We start from the raw sequence: 20,833 nt of genomic DNA, 5'->3' as shown, positions 1-20,833 counted from the left end.
TTTTTATCACATGGTTGCTTTGTGTGAGGACTTGTGGCAGTCCAGTGAAGACTCTGCACTTCCAATGTGGAGCACCCAGGTTTGATCCCTTGGAGAAGGCAATGGCACCCCACTCCAGTACTCTTGCCTGGAAGACCCCATGGATGGAGGAGCCTGGTGGGCTGCAGTCCATGGGATCACTTGGAGTTGGACACGACTGAGCCACTTCACTTTCACTTTTCACTTTCATGCATTGGAGAAGGAAATGGCAACCCTCTCCAATGTTCTTGCCTGGAGAATCCCAGGGATGGGGGAGCCTGGTGGGCTGCCATCTCTGGGGTCGCACAGAGTCAGACATGACTGAAGCAACTTAGTAGCAGCAGCAGCAGCAGCAGGGAACTAGATCCCGCATGCTGCAACTAATGCCTGGTGCAGCCAAATAGATGTAAAAAAAAAAAAAAAGCTTTGAAACTTTATTAAACATTCCTTTGGCATTGGGTCACTGGTTGGGATGAACCTGTGAAGAGAGACCTGCAAGCCTAGCACCCACCTCTTCAGGCTCTGTACATATCAGATTTATGGCCATGAGTGGAATACCACAGGGGAGGGGAGACTGTCAATATCTCATGTGCTTCCTGGTAATTAATTTTGAAAGATGCCCAATGCACGATGGGTTGCTCACCTAGTGACATTCTATTACCTGAGAATCCCCAAAGCAATGCATATAAACACTGACAAATAAAAGCAAATGCACCAACAGGTCTGGTCTATCTAGCCAAAGCAGAAAAAACCTTGAAGGCGATTTATGATATCATAAATCTTCAACCATAGTCTTGGATAAGTTGATACTATACTTCCTCGCTTGAAAAATCCGCTCTGAGATACAAGGGAAGTAATTACTGAGTCTTCCCAGGGTCTAAAACAGAATCCCCAAACAAAATGTTTTAAGGTTTTCTTAAATTAATTTTTGGAGAGGATTTGGTAACTGTGTGTTCTGCCAACAGCATACAAGGATTTAACCTTTAATTTACTGTTTGGAAGCTGTCTATGCCTTGTTAGAGAGCCGAAAAATAGTGCACAGGCCACATTTTCCCTCTGTTTGAAAAGCACTATAATTTCTTACCTTTGTATTAATATTTTGGCTGGGTATTAGCATTATTTTCATTTCCTCCTTTAAACATCATTGGCACCTGAATCTATTCAACCAAAAACCTAGGTTATCTGAAACAGTCATCTTATCCTGGGATTAAACCACAATGGAAAAGAATATATACAACTAAGTCACTTTGCTATATAGCAGAAACTGACACAAGGCTGTAAATCAATTGTACTTCAGTAAAAAAAATAAATAAATAAAATAAAATAAAATAAATTTTTAAAAAATTAAAAGAGAAAAGTCTTTTTTATCCAAGACTGGTTTGAAAAATCCACATACAGTCCCCGTCAGTATGGTAAATTACTTACAGTGGCCATAGTACAAATGTCCAGTAACCCTTCTCTTCCTCAACACAGGGAAGCGGTCTTTAATTTACTGCTAATCATGCCGAATGTAGCCACGCAAGTGACTGGGCTTGGCAGTGGGCTGTGTTCTCAGGTAGAAATGAGAGGGGACTTACCGGTCTTGGAAGGTTTTGTGCCCCTTCTTGCCAGGAAGTGAGGCAATGGGTTGGCTGACCTCAGAGTCCTGTTCACTGTGGTACTGGTGATTCTCAGTTACCTTTAGGAAATCAGGACCTGGGTTAGCGGTTACCTGAGAAGATAGGTTTGCACTACACATTAGGTTATAAAAATACAAAGAGCCAGTTCAGACTAGTCGTCAGCCACCCTTGGCCTCGTTAGCTGATAATTTAGAATAGGTCCCACAGAATGGAATCTCAGACCCTGGACTCAGTAGAAATCGTAAAGGCAGGGCTGCCTGAATCCCTTTCCACTGCCAACGGGTGGAATGTGGGGACTGTTGCTCTTGTTCAGTTGCTCTCTCATGTCCGACTCTTTGCAGCCCCATGAACTGCAACACGCCTGGCTTCCTGTCCTTCACCATCTCCTGGAGTTTGCTCAAAATCCCCATGTCCATTGATGCCATCCAACCATCTCATCCTTTGCCGTCCCCTTCCTCTCCTGCCTTCAATCTTTCCCAGAATCAGGGTCTTTTCCAATGAGTCAGCTCTTTGCATCAGGTGGCCAAAGTTTTGGAGCTTTGGCTACAGCATCGGTCCTTCCAGTGAATATTCAGGGTTGATTTCTTTTAGGATTGACTGGTTTGATCTCCTTGCTGTCTAAGGGACCCTCAAGAATCTTTTTCAACACTATGTGAGGGAAGAAAGGGTAAAAGTTAGCTATTGAAAGTGGCAAGTTATGTGTCAGATATGACCCATCTACATGCTTTGTTTGGATTATAATATGAGGTGGAGGCAAATTTTAAATTAGGAGTTTTCATGAAACTTCTGGATTTTCCATTCCTAGCTTAAAAATAGAAGTAACAACACTCAGCCTGTATTCTAGCATAACAGAAATGTATCAGAATTGCACATTTTAGGGGGGAAAAAGCCAGACTGACCTCCACTGTCATCCACCTGGTCCCAGTTGTCCCATAGAGGGATCCTCTTCACACAGTTGTTATCCTGACAACATTTGAGTCCGTAACCTCTGGTGTAATTGGATAAGGAGGTGAACCCAGGTGCATCTAACATACAGAAGTATGCAGTTGGTCTTAAGGTATATTCCACATAATTTGTAAGGTATCATAATTAAAATACCAAAATTTGCCAATAATTAACTTTTTGAAAATAAGTTACCATAGGTTCTGATTATTCTTCCTCACCTACCTCCTGATGGACTTTCTTGAAATGGTGATAAGCAGGCCAGGACGCAGCTCAACCGAGAATTGCAGATAAGCTTGACTCTGAAAGTCAAGATTCTCTTGAGTACATGTGGTACATGAGGTCAGCTTGCTCCCCACCCTCTCCCCCTCGATATTGACTTTTATCAAGGAGAAACCCAGGAATATCTGACTTCAGGCAGGGCTGTATTCAGGAAATCAAATAATGTTATCTTATCTACCTCCCTCTCTTTCTCTGCTCTCACCACCTCCCTTTCTTCTTTTCAGCTCTTCTCTCTCTGTTGGCTTAATTCTCCAGCATATTCTCTCCATATGGTGGTAGAGACAGCCACTGACAGCAAGTCTAAGCTTATTTTGCCCCTTGGGACATAATCTAAGAAAGACAGAGAACATCCCTCTTTAGAAATCATAATCATTCTAGTAAATGTTATTGGCCCTGTCTGGGTCACACACCCAGCATTAATTTAAGAAATTTGTTCAGTGCCTCCATTGAGCCAGGCTCTAGCTAGGTGATTTAAACTATCTTACATAATGGGAGGTGGGAAGGGATCAGAAAATAACAGGTAAACATAAGAAAATGACGCAGTACTTGAAAAGTCCTGCAGGGACTTTTTAACTTAGTGAAAGCCCTCCCAGGGCTTCCCAGGAGGCACTAGTGGTAAAGAACCTGTCTGCCAAGGCAGCGGACAGAAGAGATGCGGGTTCGATCCCTGGCTCAGAAAAATCCCCTGGAGGAGGGCATAGGAACCCACTCCAGTATTCTTACCTGGAGAATCCCATGGACAGAGGAGCCTGGCAGGCTACTGTCCATAGGGTCACAAAGAGTCAGACACAACAGAAGGGACTTGGCATGCACACCAAAAGCCCGACCAGGTAAGGAGGAACAGCCCTCCCCACCAAAAGCAAAAGATGAGATGTGTTCAATCCCTGGTACAGACATAGACCTATGAGGAAGAAGGGATGAAGCTGTTTCACATCTCCCCTCAAAGACCCCTCATTCCCCTGTCATTCTCCACTGCAAGGTGAGTGGAAGGGTGATCTCAGCCTAGTGCATCGTGAGGTTATTCCCGTGGTCCCACTGCTTGCCTCTAAGTCCTCAGGCGCAGTAATCACTTCCTGACCCTTGCCTTTCCTGCCTGAAAATTGGCAGAAGTGTCAGGCTATGTGAAGAATTCCTGGGTGGCAGTTTACAGAAGTAAAGAGCACAGCCTACATATTTTTGTCTCCTAGATCTGCAGCTTAGTAAATATGTGACCTTTAGCTGTGTTTAGTAGCTTTTAATTGATTATGGATAATAATAGTATCTTCAGAGAGTTGTTGAAAATGAGGTAATCCATGTAAAGCCCTTGGAACAGTGTTTAATGTTGCTATTATTGTGACAGGGAGTGGAAGGAACCAGGGGGAAGCATCCTCAGGCAGCCAGAGAACCATAGTGCCCAGGTAGTACCCACATGGCATTGTCATGGTGGGTCCAGTTGGCAAAGGGCACATGTTTGTATTTATCATTTGATCCTCACAGTCACCTCCTGAAATAGGGTCATTTTTAGCCCTGCTGTAGAGCTGAGGCGATTAAGACTCACATGTGCTCTCCGGAGCCTTTATCTGCACCATTTAGCTCATAATCCCACACTTTTGTGTTTATGCTTCTCTCTTTGTATTGTATCGTTATTCCAGAAATTGTGACTTTGGAGCCATGGTGAAACTGCAGAAACATGGGTTCAGGCTGTGGTCCCTGGCGGTCTGCCCAGTCCCCATCACTCTGTTACTTTGGCCCAGCCAGGACTGGGGTAGAGCCAGGGGCATCCACCTTACATGTCACTTTTACCAGCATCAGATTTGGAGCTAGCCCCATGCGCAAATGGCTGTTTGTTTGGGGAGCTGTTCAGTGACCTCTATTTCTGCAAGAAAAGAGGCCCCGTCATTCCTTCTGCAGGAAAAGTGGCATCCCCTGCTCACTTGTAGGTGCGTCAGGACTTTCCAGTAGGGTCGGAGCTGAAGCCGCATCCTCGGCCCCCTCCTGTTTACCCTGAAATTCCCATCAGGCCATGCAACATGCAGTCGGTCATCTTTGAAAGCTGTGCCAGGGCTTCTGCTATAGTTCTCTGAACAGAAGATAGGAGTCACCTAATCTAGACACCAGACCAGACACGTGTCTAGACACAAGTCTCCTCCCGTTTCCTGGGTGGTTTTAGTCAAGTACTTTCTCTGAGCCTCATTTCCTCATGGGAAGCACAATGAACCCTTTGCCACACTCAGAACTCTCAGAGGTTCCTTCCAACTTAAAACAGACTGAATAATGGTCATTCAGAGACACAGGTCCTAAGCCCTGGAATCTATGAATGTTACCTTATTAGGAAAGGGACTGGAGAAGGCAGTGGCACCCCACTCCAGTACTCTTGCCTGGAAAATCCCATGGATGGAGGAGCCTGGAAGGCTGCAGTCCGTGGGGTCGCACAGAGTCAGACACGGCTGAGCAACTTCACTTTCACTTTTCACTTTCATGCATTGGAGAAGGAAATGGCAACCCACTCCAATGTTCTTGCCTGGAGAATCCCAGGGACGGGGGAGCCTGGTGGGCTGCCTTCTATGGGGTCGCACAGAGTCAGACACAACTGAAGCGACTTAGCAGCAGTAGCAGCAGGGAAAGGGACTCTTTGTAGATGGGATTATGTTAAGGGTCTTCCCAGGAAGATCTTTTTCCAGGATTATTTAAATGGCCTTAAAGTAAATAACAAGCTTCCCTGATGGCTCAGACGGTAAAGAATCTGTCTTCAATGTGGGAGATCCAGGTTCGATCCCTGCGTCAGAGAAGGGAATGGCAACCCACTCCAGTATTCTTGCTGGAAAATACCATGGACAGAGGAGCCTGGCAGGCTACAGTCCATGGGGTCTCAAACAGCTGGACATGACTGAGCGACTAATACTCACACACAAAGCAGATCACAGGCCTCCTTATAAGACAGAGGCGGGACGAGATTATACACACAGAAGAGGAAAAGGTAATGTGAAGATAGAGGCAGAGATTAGAACAATGTGGCCACAAGCAAAGGGACCCTGACTGCCAGCAGAAGCTAGAAGCATCAAAGAAGGCATCCTCCCCTACAGCCTCCAGAGGGGGTTGTGGTCCCGCTAACATCTTGATTTCAGCCCAGTGACACCAAAGTTGAACTCTGGCTTCTAAACGATGAGGAGTGAATTCCTATTGTTTGGAACCCTTTATCTGTAATGGTTAGGGCAACTGTGGGAAACTAGGACACCACTCCCCAAGTCTATTGTCACTTTCCCGTTCCTGCTCCCCATCTGCTCAGCAAAGCTTGCAGTCTCACTTGGTGCTTATTGAAAAGCAGAAAAAGGCATTTGTCTTTGGTGAAGCCTGTAGGAGGGCTTCCCTGGTGGCTCAAATAGTAAAGAATCTGCCTGCAATGCAGGAGACCCAGGTTCAATCCCTGGGTCGGGAAGATTCCCTGGAAAAGGGAATGGTTACCCACTCCAGTATTCTTGCCTGGAGAACTCCATGGACAGAGGAGCCTGGTGGGCCACAGTCCGTGGGGTCACAAAGAGTCAGACATGACTGAGCCACTAACACTTTCACGTTCAAGTCTGTAGGAAGGTGAAGTGGTCATTTATTCCCAAGTTCTCTACGCCTTTCAACTTGGCAGGTGTTTCTGTATTCGACCCCAATAAAATGCCACCACCTCCCTCTATTACATTCAATTTCTCATTGTTGATATCCAACAATGACCCTTGCAGCAGAAAAGGCACTTAATTTAATAACCTTGAGATCATCAGTATGTGAGTAAAGAAGACAACATGCATTTAGTGACTCTGAGGACATCGTTCGATAAATATATCTCGATTGTTACTGTGTACCAGCCCATGGGCAACATTGGGGCACGTGTGACGTGGAGAGCCTGACAGGAAAGATTCTTATTCTTATGGAGCTGGTATTGTATTAGCCCACACACATTGCAGCTTCTGTGTAATGCTTAAGCTTCAGTTGGGGCAAAATTCTGATTTTCCAAGATTGCTAGCAGAGCATCAGATCCACGTTTCTGCTGGGTGAACTTCCTCTCGGAATATTCTCTGGCTGGAACTTCTGCAAGGGGTTCTAGGAAACAGTTTTAGCACCCAAGACCACTGTTAGGGTTCAGCAGTACAGACCTTGGCTCATAAGAGGTCCCTCTGATTTCTCTAAATTCCACTAGAATGTGTGTGAGCTTACCTGACCCCAGCCACCTTAGAGCTTTGGGACTGAGGAGAGTATTAAATGAATGAAAACACTGTGGGTAGGAAAGAATATTTTAACTGTCCTCCTTTGTTTAATTCCATACTTTTCATCACTTCTCTAAATCCTAAGTGCTCTCAAAAAAAAATAAGAATAGCACTAATACTACCATGATTTCCTCCCTTTAGGACATCCTCTCTGGGGGTAGTGACTCAACTTCCTGCCCTGAAATGGCACCCCCAGCCATTGGTGACTCAGGTTGAAGCCTGAGTTTATCTCTGATGTCTGCTGTTCTTTCACACCTCACTTGTAGATATCCTAATTCAAAATTCTACTTCTTTTTAAAGTTAATTTTTATATCATTTTTAAAAGACTTTGTTGAATTTGTTACAATATTGCTTCTGTCTTATATTTTGATTTTTTTGGCTATGAGGCTTGGGAGATCTTAGCTCCCCAACCAGGGACTGAACCCGCACCCCTTGCATCAGGAGGTAAAGTCTTAACCGCTGGGCCACCAAGGAAGTCCCTAGAATTCTACTACTTCTTACTATGTCCTTACCTCTACCCTAGAGTGAGGCATCCCCGCTTCCTGTTTTGACAGCCCTGGTCATGTGCTGGTTCTTGCCATTGCTCCTCACTTACTCCCCACTCCCAGTTCATTCCCCACTTAGTAACCCAAGAGAGTCTTTGCATATATGAGATTATGCCCAGTTCATCCCTTACTCAAAACTGTCCCCATTGAGTATAAAGTCAGGAGACCTCACCAAAGCCTGGAAGGCCCTGTGTGATCTGGCCCCTGCCTTCCCTTGGACCTCATTTCCTAGGTTCACTTCTCTTGCCTTCTCTGCCCTAGTGACGCTAGCCTTCCTGACATTCCTCTATTTGCCTCGACCCTTCTTTGTGTTCCAAGGTCACCTCTTGAGAGAGACCCCTTTCTCACCACCTTAACTGCAATAGCACCATCCTTCCAGTAGGGGGCCCTGTCTGCCCTCATACATTGGTTTATGTGTGTTGTCTTCCTTGGGCAGGAGTGGTAAGCTTCCCTGCAGCTCCAATACCCAGAGTAGGGTCAGGCATAGATGGTGCTCAGTAAGTACTTCATAAAGGAAAGAGGTAAAAGGTACAAGAATGATCAATATGAAGGCTTTTAAGCTTCTTCCAACTCCAATCTATGAGTCTGTGAAAGGCCCAACAGTCTGGATCACCAAAATGCCATTTGGTACCAGTTGGAGTATCAGAAAATTTAGGTGATGCTTCCTTTTTGAAATTGGGTTGACTTTTCTCTCTCTCCCCCACTTTAAAAATAATATTTATTTATTTATTTGCATGTGACAGGTCTTAGTGGTGGCATATGGGGTCTAGTTCCCTGCCTGACCTAGGATCAAACCCAGGCGCCATGCATTGAGAATGAAGAGTTTTAGCCACTGGACCACCAAGGAGGTCCTCAGAAGACTTCTCTCTCCTTGATCCCTCCCTGTGTAGGCAACTGACCACAGAGCCATGTGGTCAGTCAAGACTCTGTGAGAAACGGCAGGACTAGAAAGGTCATAATGCTGCTAAGTCACTTCAGTCATGTCCGACTCTGTGCGACACCATAGACGGCAGCCCACCAGGCTCCGCTGTCCCTGGGATTCTCCAGGCAAGAACACTGGAGTGGGTTGCCATATAGCACTGTCTAATTTCTGTCTGTAATAGCAGCCTCCTCATTCATCTAGATGCTGTTTAGTCACTAAGTCATGTCCGACTCTTTGAGACTCCATGGACTATAGCCCTCCAAGATCCTCTGTCTGTGGGATTTCCTAGGCCAGAATACTGGAGTCGGTTGCTATTTCCTTCTCCATGGGATTTTCCTGACCCAATGATCAAACCCACATCTCATGCTTGGCAGGCAGAATCTTTACCACTGAACCACCAGGGAAACCCATCTACGTGGTTTTTGGATTCTTTAAAAACTCTTGGCTTTATCCAGTGGTCTTGGTCTGATTTACTTACTCTTATTACTTACTCCCTAAGTCCAGGTTAATAACCCTACTCACTGATAGCTCCCTGATAAGACTAGTTTAGCTCACCCAGTCTGGGCTCTCATATTTGCCCTTTCTTAACATTGACACACCTGTAAACATTGATCGTTATCTGCCTTGCATATCAATCTGAAAGCTCCGGGAGTGACCCTGACTGTCTTCTTCCTCATTATCCCCAGAGTGAATAGCAAAGTCACAAGGACACAGTCAGTGCTCAAAAAATGTTTGTTAAATTAACAGTTGGATTTTTATGATAAGCAACAAAAAGTGACAATGTAAATTGCCGAAAAACAAGATATAATTGATGATTGTTGACTCCTTATCACTCCCATGACTCACTCTTGTTTAGACACTATTATTTTGTGATCAGCAGGAGGTGTTTGGTGAGGAGGCTGCCCAGGCATTTGCTCCTGTAAAATTAATGCTTGTCAAGAGTTTTTGGAACCACAGACTTGAATGGTTCCGTAAAAACCATCCAGGGATGTCAGCAAATCAGATTTTGTTCCTAAATTCCTTGGTGTACATATCATGATCTTTTCCAGAAGAAATTTTATCAGGAAATTCTCATATAATTTCCCTTAATCTCTCTCCTGTAGTCTAAGACTTTTATTTTCTTACCAAGGAAGATAAAGCACAACTAAAGTATGGTAGTAAGAATTAGGAAAAACTCTCATGCTTTAACTATTCTTCAGCTTTTCTCAATTTTCCTTTCTATCATTGGAAACAATTAAAAAAAAAAATAACAACAGCAAGAACACTTATGGTCTCAGGGTTTGATAGAATAACTTGAACAGCTAAGCATGTAAGAGGTGAAATGTTGATAGGTATAATTGTTTGTACCACATAGTGTGAAATGCACAGACTGTTATAAGAGTTTTGTAACTTATCCATTCAGAACTGATGAGATAACATTCTGATTGGGCTTCTGTATCCACACTTTGACATGTCAGATGCATTAATGGAAATGTTGAAGTTGGAGGTTCTTAGATGGGAGCATCTTTGTTTCTTTGCTTATAAAGAAACTGAGCCATGCACACTAGAATAAAACCCTCCCTTTGACTTCCTAGCACTAATGATGGACCAGCCAGCCTCTCAGGACCAAAGTTCTCCTTTGCCCTATCAACACCTCAGCAGAACGTTCCAGCTTGTGAAACCACAGCCCAAATAATGAGGAACAGAAAGGGAGATATCTACAATCTGCTGGTGGAAGGGATTTGGATAATCTGAATTGTGTGTTTCATTTTTTAACCAGCCATTTTTTCTGGTTGGGGGTGCCCCCTGCTGCACTGGGTAGCATGTGGCGTCTTAGTTTCCCAATCAGGAATCCAACCCAAGCTCCCTGTGTTGGAAAGTGGAGTCTTAACCACTGGATGACCAGGAAAGTCCCCTAGTTTGCCTTAAAAAAAAAAAAAATGCAATATTCATTGTTGAGTTGAAGGCTTGTATAAAGCACTAGATTCCTGCTATTTGGAGGCCAATAGCCACATAAATGATACCCAAGTCCCATTATGTGTTTTCTGAATGAAATTTCAAGACCAAGGTCTGATAGCAGAATATTTGAAGGCAGGGCTGTCCTAGAAGCCTGGGACTTAGACTTACCACTCCTTAGCTCTCCATCTTGGAGTACGCCAGTGCCCAGAAATTAAAAAAGGAATTGGAAAGGAAATCTAAAGCCATGAGTTGACTTCTCCAAAACATGTTGAGTTCCAGTCACAAGGCCAATTGCTACTGTAAAAAATTACTGCAGACTTAGTGACTTAAAATGACACAAATTTATTATCTTAGAGTTGTAGGAATCAGAAGTCTAAAATAGGTCTTCAGGAGCAGAAATCAAGGAGAAGCCACATTCCTTCTGGAGGGTGTCGGGGAGAATCCATTCTCTTGCCTTTTCCAGCATGTGGAAGCTCAGTTCCTTGGCTCGTGGCCGCATCACTCCAGTGCCTGCTTCTGCTATCACATCTCTCCCCTCTCTGGCTCTCCTGTCTCCCTCTTTCATTTATAAGGACTCACATGATTAGACTGGACCCACATGGATAATGTCAGATACTCTACCATCTCAAGATCGTTAATGAAATCACATTTGCAGTGTCCCTTTGGTCATATAAAGTAACAAACTCACAGGTCCCAGAGATGAGGACAGGGACATCTTTGGCTGAAAGGGCATCAGTCTGCCCATTACAGCAGACAGACACGATTACTTGAGAGCGTGTGTGTGTCTGTGTGCCCCTTGCCTCCTTTCTCCTGGCCGCCATGACCTGCCTGCTCTTGCTAAGCTTCCTCAGGTTCCCCTTCCCCCACCTCTCCTTCCTCTTTCTCGTACAGATTTTATTGAGGCTTCAGACCACCACCCACCTCCACAACCTCCTGCACTCACTTCCTTGCCAGGCACCCGTCCGGAGCCAAATCAGTACTGGTGTGGTCCTCATCAGTTCTCCCCATCAGATGTATCTCTTCCCCCCACTTCTGCCTGGCACATGATGCAAGCACAGTCCAGGTGTGGACCCTTGGTGGGTGGGAAAGTTCCTGTGATTGATTCTGGCCAAAGATTTGTCAGTAACTCCAGGCTGAGCATTTCACTGTTGCTCTGAGACCTTCCAGCACATCTCTTCCTCCTCTGATAACAGTGATCAGCAGTTTTCAAAATAGATGGACTTGCAGTTGACATGAGAATAGGCAGGAAATAAACGTCATTGTAGCCACTGATATTTTGGGCCTACTTGTTACTGCAGCATGGAACCTAACTTACTCTGACTGACGCATTTAGCGAAGATTCAAGGAAGGTAAAGAGAGGCATGAACAGCACAGGTTGCTCCTAACTGTTTCTCCCCATTCACCTATCTCTACTCAGAAGACACTCAGGTTTTGCTATTCCTCAGAAAAAAAAAAATGTCCATTAACCCTACTTTTGGGCTGTTGGATTTCTTTTTCAAGGAGGTAGAGAATTTAGTTCCTGAAGTGTATAGCAAAGTGTACCCAAAGACTTACCTTTAATCACTGGTGGACTGTGTCTATTCGTCATCAGTTAAAGTGAAAAAAGACCTGCAAGTCTGGTGACTGGGGGTGTTGAGGAGCACAGGGGGGTGCTGTGACATTTAGCAATAGTCATTCCCTTTATTTCTTATACAAACTCTCCAAGGGAAGTGTGCTTATTCCAGGGCAGGCAGAGTGGAGAGAGTTGGAGAACTTGATAGAAATCACAGTAGCAAGGGAAGCATGCAGGACCCTACCCCCACACCAGAAAAAGAAAGGGATTGAAAGGAATCTGTGCCAGGCTGCCCTGGTAGCTCAGATGGTTAAGAGTCCACCTGCAAAGCAGAAGACCTGGGTTTGATCCCTGGGTTGGGAAGATCCCCTGGAGAAGAGAATGGCTACCTACTCCAGTATTCTTGCCTGGAGAACTCCATGGACAGAGGAGCTGGTGGGCTACAGGCCATGGGGTCTCAAAGAGTCAGACATCACTGAGTGACTTATACTAACCAACACTATTCCAGGCTACCCAGGGCCCAGAGTGTCTTTTCTGAGGGCACTCACACCTGAGGCTCCTTGTTTTGTAGTGTTTTCGATGCCCACGCTCAGCCCTGCTGGACCCTCGCCTTAGACCAGTGATTGAGCTAAGGCATAGCTCCCACCAGGCTTCCCTGGTGGCTCAGTGGTAAAAATTCCACCTGCCAATACTGGAGATGCAAGTTCGATCCCTGGGTCAGGAAGATCCCCTGGAGAAGGAAAAGGCAAGCCACTCCGATATTGGGGAAATGTTACGGACAGAGGAGCCTGGCGAGCTTCAGTCCATGGGGTTGCAAAAAGAGCTAGACACAACTTAGTGACTAAAACAACAGTAGCATAGGTCCCACCAGCCAAAGACGGAACTCCAGCCCAGCACCAGGGGTGCAGCACAGGAGGTGGATGCTTGCCGATGGAACCTGGAACATTAAATGCGTGTTTCACAGAAACATTATTGTAACTTGGTTAATCATTGCTGGAGTTTCCCTATAACCACGGTTAGAGCATCTAACTCTTCAGGCTGCTCATCAGTGGCACGGGTTCCTATAGGCGAGCCTTAGAACCCATCACCCAACAGAGAGCATTGTTTCTATGGAAACCTGCAATCCGTGACCCAAATACCCAGGTTAAAATGTTGCTGTTCTATTTAACTCAATGCGTGGGTCAGTTGGGGATTGCCGATAACTAGATAAAAATTGAAGTGCTTTTCTAAATTTGTGGATTTTTTTTTCCATCCTGCCTATCCATTCCTGTCAGTGGGCACAAAGGAGGACCCTCTGTTCTAAAGTGTCTGTGTTTAGATGGAGACTTCTGTTACGGCAAGGTCAGCCCAGAGGAAGACGGAAATCCTTTTCCAGCGTTGTTCATCTGCTTTTCCTTTTATTTCTTGAAACCCTGCAGGGCGAGCCCTGCTGAGACTTACAGACAAAAAGCTTGAACGAATGGGGATCGCCCAGGAGAACCTCCGGCAGCTCATCTTGCAACAGGTGCTCCAGCTGAAGGTGCGAGAAGAAGTCAGAAACCTACAGTTACTCACGCAAGGTACCCTGCTGCTGCCTAGTGGGTGGATGCAAGGGGAGGCGGGAGGAAAGAAACCCTTACCATCACGACAGAGGGGAGCTGGGGGAAAAACTGGATTGTTTTGTTTTGGGGTTTTGGGTGTGTGTTTTTTTGCACAATTCTTTCATTAAAAAAAAAAAAAAACCTATAAAGATTTAAAGGTCACTCCCCTCCTAAAATTTCTCTTTTTCATAGCTCACTAGGGGGAAGGAGGTATAGATAAATAATGGATAAACAAACAGAATTATCTGAGCTAATTTCAAGGTCTTCCATCATATCCAGCTATAGAGGTTGCACACTGCACAAGCCCCAGAGAGTACCAGTAACACAGATCAGGATGCCGTTGCACCCCCTAGAGTTGCACAGTGTGCAGCTTGCAAAACTGCACAGTGCTGCCCTGCCATTTGAGTCTAACTTCCCATTCTGCAGGGTCCTTGGGATTTGAGTGACACTGTGGTTCATATGGCCATGATAGAAGTGGCATTTTTATTGTGTTTTGCTTTACTTCACTTTTCACTAACTAATGGGAGAAAAACATTTTAGAGGTATGTCTCTGTCCATGTGTGTGTGTGTGTGTGTATATATATATGTGTGTGTGTGTGTATGTGTGTATAAATACATGTGGGGGCTTCCTAGGTGGCTCAGTGGTAAAGAATCTGCCTGCCAACGCAGGAGATGCAGTTTCCATCCCTGGGTCGGGAAGATCCCCTGGAGAAGGAAATGGCAAACCTACTCTAGTATTCTTGCCTGGGAAATCCCATGGACAGAGGAGCCTGACAGGCTACAGTCCATGGGGTCACAAAAGACTCAGACATGAGTTAACGACTAAACAACAACAACACATATATATGAACATACATATGTATGTATACACACACTTTCTAGAAATTTTGCAAACCCTATTTATCATCTTGAAAAGCAAATAGAATAAAATTTTAAATGCACTATGGAGAATTTAAAACTGGAGTATTGCAACCATATAGTTCTAAAGAAGAATCATTAATAATTTCAATTTGTTGAAAGCGTTTAAAAGCCCTGTAACTGGAAGTGACAGAATAAAGTTGAGTCTTGAAGAAAACTTTAAGGCACGTTATCTGTAAGTTATATGTCTAGGTAAGATCTGGTTGCTATCAACTGCCATCAGCTATAACCCTGTTTTATTTTAATGCTCATTGTACACCATTTTGGATGAAAGGATGATAAAATATGTATTTTTGAGAGCCTTGGGTCTTTTTCAACCTGTAGAATATTGTAATTGCATGCATACTGATATTGAAGAAATCTGGGTCAGCCAAGTTTCATGTTATTGCATTTAGATTAACCCAGTAATAGTCTGTTTGCCTAGAGGAAGTAAAGTACTGCCTGAAAGATGACCGTTCTAGAAGGATAGATACAGACTTCAGGTAATATGGAAATATATTGTTTATTTGGTGTGCATTATCTGCTTTGGTCTCCAGAGACTTTCAGTGGTAAATTTACAGTTAACAGGTACACTAAGTGACTTACATGTGAATCCAACTTAGTGATATACTTTTAAGTTTCTCTTAAGAAGTACAGAGAGATTCAAAGATTTATCAGAGGAATGTCCATTGCAGTGCTAGGTATAAAACTGAGAAATTAAAAACAACCTAGAAGTTCAGCAATACAGGGAGAATCAGATAATTCTACGTAAACTGAGAAGATACAATATAATGGAGTCATTGGAATTATATCTTCAAGGAATATATGACAACATGGGAAAGTACTCAAAGTAATAGGAAGAAGGGGGAAAGGTCACATATAAAATTTCATTTATAATATGAGCCCAATTTTGTAAAGACATATTTTTATATGCACATAGGAAAAGAGTTGAAAATGGTTTAGCCAGTATTTTGATAATGGTTTTCCATGGGGAGTGACACTGTGGGTGATTCTGTTTTCTTTTTATTTTTCTAAAATTTTCCAATCTTCAAGTATAAATCCGTATTACATTTGTAATCAGAAAACACACACCATTTCAGCTCCAGTCACAGTGCCGCCCTGCCCGGTTCTGTTCAGCATCTGGCGTTTCCTCCGCTCTGCTGTTCTCCTCCTGGGGTGAGACACAGAATTGAGACCTGAACTCATCACGTGTACCTTTGGACTTTTCTTTTTTTTTTTTTTGCCTCTGCTACTGACAGTCTGCCATGTGTTTGCTTTGCAAAATCATTTTCTACAGCTTTCATTGCCCTAGATGCATAATATATAAGATTTTTCCTGAGATGGTACTCAACTCTATTAAGCTAAATATATGTTTGTGTTCTGGGAAGGTAATGCGGAGTTCAGCCTTTTCGATCCAGTTGTCATTTTCTTTCACTTTGAAAAGCAGTGCCTTTAGAATTCTTTCATTCCATTCCCTTTAGAAGAAGAGATCATGTTCTCTAGCTCTTGGAAATTTTGTCTGCACTCCTATTACTTTTTTTTTTTATTGCTTGTCCTTTCCATGTTAATGTTCAAACTCATTTTATGTCGGATGGCCTTTGAAAATCCATGCCTTATTGAAAGGATGATTTCTTTAAAAAAAGAAAAGGGAAACAGAAATTGACAAGTCATTTTATGATTCATAATAGAAGTTCTAAAATCAGCTAGGGTTGCCTTAAAACATTGTGGGTCTAGGTTTGCTATAATAAGAATTGTAACTCCATTCCACCCAGGTGAACTGAATGACTTAACTTGTATATCATATAAAAATGTACCAGGCAAGTGATAATGTGATTCAGTATTGAATATTTGATCCCTCATCTCTGAAAATATTCATCACTGGAAATAATATACTAGATAGGTATAAACAGATGTCTTAGAACGTTCCTTCGTTTTGGGAAATCCCTGCACTTTCCCTTGAAAGAGTGTAACTCACCTCTCCAGTCTCTAGAGATACACTGTCTTTCTCAGCTCACATGGGACTATGATTCTAGTGTGATGCAATTCATTTTTGTTTTTAAGAAATATTTTCCTACTCACACATTTAAATGAGGATTGTTGCCTTCAAAGGAGCCAGTTTGTGAGGATGATTACTTAATTCACAACTGATTAAGTTTCTTATGTGTTTCCTTCATGCTGTGGAAGACAATTTCAAAACATAAGCTTTAATGGAGTAGCAAAAGTTTAGGAAGAACCTGCGTGTCCACCATTAGGAGGCCAGATAAATACGTTGTGGTACATCCGGGCGATGTGTTCTCCGAAGTTATAAACACGAGATTGAGGACTAATGATATGGAAGGATCTGGAGATGATGAATGAAGTAGAAAAAGCAAGGGGCAGAACAAGGTGGAGAGGGTGCTGCATTTGCAAATGAAAGAGGGAGAAATATGCAAATGTGCTTTATGTGAATAAGGAAATGATACCCAAGAAGCTAATACAGACTCTTACCTGTGGGACAGGGAAGAAGGGAGATACAGGATTTATGCTTCTTAAGTCATTTTGTGTCTTGAAATATGTTCATATTAACTGTTTAAAGAATAAAGTATTTTAAAAGAAACAAGGAGAAACCGTGAATTTCACACAGGCCTGAATTTTAAATCTTGGCCCCAACACTTACTGGTGTGTTATTTCATGGAAGTTACTTAGTCCGTCTGTGTTCCAATTTCCTGATCTCTGAAAAGTGAGATCAGTAAATCTACTCACCTCATAGGGTGTTATGAGAATTAAATGAGCTCAAATATATATGTCTCTCACTCAGTGCAGTGTGACAGTAAGCACAGCACATAGTTGGTGGTCAGTAATAGAAGCCACAAAATTAAATCAACCTCCTTAATTTATATCAAAGCTTTATTTTTATACTATGCTTTATCGAGATAACCTACAGAATATAGAGTTCACAGAATATACAGTTTAACTACTTAAAGTGTAAATTCAGTGATTTTATAGTACAGTCACAGAGTTGTGCACCCATCACCACAATTAATTTTGAAACATTTTCATCACCCCAGAAAGAAATCCAATACCCACTAACAGTCATTCCCCATTTCTTCCCAATGCTCCCCAACCAGCAGCTTTTAAAAACCATTAATCTGTTTTCTATTTGCCTATTCTAGACCTTGCCTATGAATGGAATAATCCAATATGTGGTCTTCTGCAACTGGCTACTTTTACTTAGAATAATGTTCCTAAGGTCCACTCATGTTGTAAGCGTGTGTCAATATTTCATTTTTTTTAATTGCCAAATTGTATTTCATCATATGAATGTACCACATTTGAGTTATTCATTCATCAGTTGGACACTTGGATTGCTTATGAATCTTGGATATTTTCTATAATATTGTTTTGAACATTCTTGTACAACATTTTGTATAGACTTGTTTTCATTTCTCTTGGGTATATACCTGGGCATGGAATCTTAGAGTCATAAGCTACCTCCATGTGTACCCATTACAGGCGCTGCCAGACTGTTTTCCAGAGCAAGCTGGACCCTTTTATATTCCCACAAACAGTCTATGAGGGTCTCAGTTTCTCCACATAGTTGCCGACACTTGTTATTGTATGTCTTTTTTATTATAACCATTCTAATATGTGTAAAGTAGAATGTCACTGTAATATTGATTTGTATTTCCCTGACAGCTAATGATACTGAACACCTTTTCAGTCCTTACTGGCTATTTGTGTATCTTCTCTGGGTAAACATCTATTATAGATCCTTTACTTATTTTATAATTGGATTATTTGTTTTTTTTCCAAGCTTTATCTTGGACCCACCATGTTTCTCCATGCTTGATTACCCACTTTATTTACAAGACCTAAAGCTAAATATTGGGCTGCCATTTCTAAAGAGGAACCCAGTTCTCCAAGAATGAAGTCTTACCCCATTAGAGGCATTCAAAAGAACCTGCCACAAACTTGGAAATCAACTCCAAAATGAAACAAATGAATGGACTCTAAAGATTTCCTCTCAAGGAAACAACATCCTTTTGGATGTAGAAATTATACAGAAATCAGTTACTTCAGTTTGTAATCAGACCTCCAAATTAGATACATCCATCTGAAAGCTCATTCTACCCTGTTTCTAGAGGAAGTAAACTAATAGATAATTAAGGCTAATTTTCTAACTTTTAACTGATGTTTTAAAATTTGCCTGAAACTTTTCTTCTATACCAGTCATTGTCACTTAGCCACCAGGAGCCCCATGACAGTAATATGGCCAAAATCGTCACAAATAGACCAGGAGGGCTCTGGCCTGTCACTGTAGGTTATCTGAGCACAGGAGAGATGAAGTTTCTGCCCTCCTTTTTCTTCCCGCCCCTCTTCTGCATGCTGACCAAAGAGAAAAACTGTAAGGTGCTTTAAAAATGTGTATGGTGGACTCATAGTCATCCACTTATGGGCTCTATCAATGAATTGTGACAAGAATTCCTGAAGCAGCTCATTATCTAAAGCCAAAACCATCCTTCAGCTAAAATGCTGGTTTCTAACTGCCCTGCCTTTATTCACAATGGCCCTGTAACTGCCTGATATTTGCCAGCAACATAATCAGTGTTTGACCCTGCTTTACTCTCATTCCCTTTGGTGCCTTTGAGGTGCTTCCTTCCCTCCTGCAGCCTTTTGGTCTTCTGTGGAGTGGCCAGGCTGTTCATCTGGCGGTCTTGCTTGCTTCCACGTTCCTGCAGGAAACTCAACCATATCAGGGCACCTGCAGCTGTCTTTTGTGAAATGCAGTACAGAGCAGGAAATAATATCATTATGTTATTTATTATGCTCAATGCATGAGAGACAAGGAAAAAAAGGTGCTTTATGTAATACACAGAGTGGTGCAAATTATTCTGGGATCCACCAAATTAATCTATAATCAAACTTACAGGGGGCACCCTTAGCTCTTTATTACAGGATATTTCTAGGAAGAAAAACACCCAGGGATACTAAAAGCCATTTCTCATATAGCTGATGAGTATTAAATATTTACTATATGCAAAGCAATGCACTAATTGTCACATCAACCCTTGACATTTACCCTAGCATAATCAGTACTGTCGTTAGCTTCAATTTACTTGTGGGGAAACTGAGGTCAGAGAATATAAATAATAGATACAGTTTCGGACAGCTAGTAAAAAGCCTAGTACAGATCTGTCTGACTTGACAGCAAACTGTATCCATTACACTGTATCACCTCTGATCTGTCCAGTGAGTTATTCCTATTTCACAGCAATGATACGAGGATTGCATGAGATTTTATGTGAAAACTATATAGTGCAGTTCATGGCATAGTCTATGAAAGTGGGCTGGCAGACTTATTCTGGGAAGAGCTAGATAGTAAGTATTTTAGTCTTTACAGGCCATAGAATGTCTGTTGTAAAACCCCGCCCCCATCCGTCATGGGAGAGCAACCACAGACAATCTGAAGTGAATGGGGCATAGTAGTGCACCAATAAAACTCTATTTATAAGCACAATTTCTAGTTCATAGTTTGTGGACCCCTGCTTCACAAGGTCAAAAGTGTAAACTTTTAACATCATCATCAAGATTACAGTTTTATTCTTAATATCTTCCCCTTTGAGCTGTAATTGCTTCCCTCAACCTCAGGAACACTGTAGTGTAGAACCACTCCTGCAATGCCCTTTTCAGTGTCTTTCTTGGCTACAGATACATGGATAATATAAAAATGTAACAGTAACTGTGAAGGTTGGGTAAATTTAAGCAGTAGAAAGCGATGTTCCAGCTGGAGGATAAGGCAAATGAAGACAGTAAATGCTGCCAGTCTTCAAAGGCCTTTTTAATTAGTGCCTGCAAAATGAAAAAAAAAAAAAAAATAAGAGTATGATTGTTTACCAAGGCCAGTTATAGCTCATTAAACATTAGTGTTTCCCAAAGGGCTTTTTCCACATTGTCAAAAATATATGTGTTGAATTTTAGTTGAGAATTACATGACCAGATGGACTTGCCCAAAGCTCCATCTTATGGAACAACACAAATTAGAAACACTACTCCCTAAGCCAAGAAGACTTTTCAGAACCATGTGTACAGACTGAGTATTTTAGTCCAGTCACCCCCACAACGATACTTTAGCAACTAAAGTAGGCCATCTGAATTGGAATAGGCCATCTGGTCCACCACCTTGCTTAAAGAAAGGAGTCTTTGTAGAGCACATCAGTAGACTTTTTGAGAAAATTTCCAATCTCATTTTACAATTTTGGGCACCAAGACCCAAAGACGGTTAGAGGATGGTCTGTGGTTACCCAGCTAGTCAGTGGCAAAACTGAAACT

General features: G+C 42.6%; 1 protein-coding gene across 4 annotated transcripts in view; it reads left to right on the top strand.

The window, feature by feature from the left end:
- Positions 1-20,833, top strand: part of LOC120860722 (sterile alpha motif domain-containing protein 12) — a 449,519-nt gene that overhangs the window by 248,454 nt on the left and 180,232 nt on the right. For 2 of the 4 annotated variants that reach the window (XM_040236471.1, XM_040236469.1), the window contains one exon: positions 13,466-13,606. In XM_040236471.1, coding sequence (XP_040092405.1) covers positions 13,466-13,606 — 141 coding nt within the window. Of the gene's footprint in view, positions 1-13,465; positions 14,017-20,833 lie in introns of those variants that run through there. The other 2 variants (XM_040236470.1, XM_040236468.1) reach the window with 1 other exon arrangement.

This window comes from Oryx dammah, unplaced genomic scaffold (genome assembly GCF_014754425.2).
Source record: "Oryx dammah isolate SB20612 unplaced genomic scaffold, SCBI_Odam_1.1 HiC_scaffold_11164, whole genome shotgun sequence".
Lineage (NCBI taxonomy): Eukaryota > Metazoa > Chordata > Mammalia > Artiodactyla > Bovidae > Oryx > Oryx dammah.
This window is presented reverse-complemented; position numbering and strand designations above follow the sequence as displayed.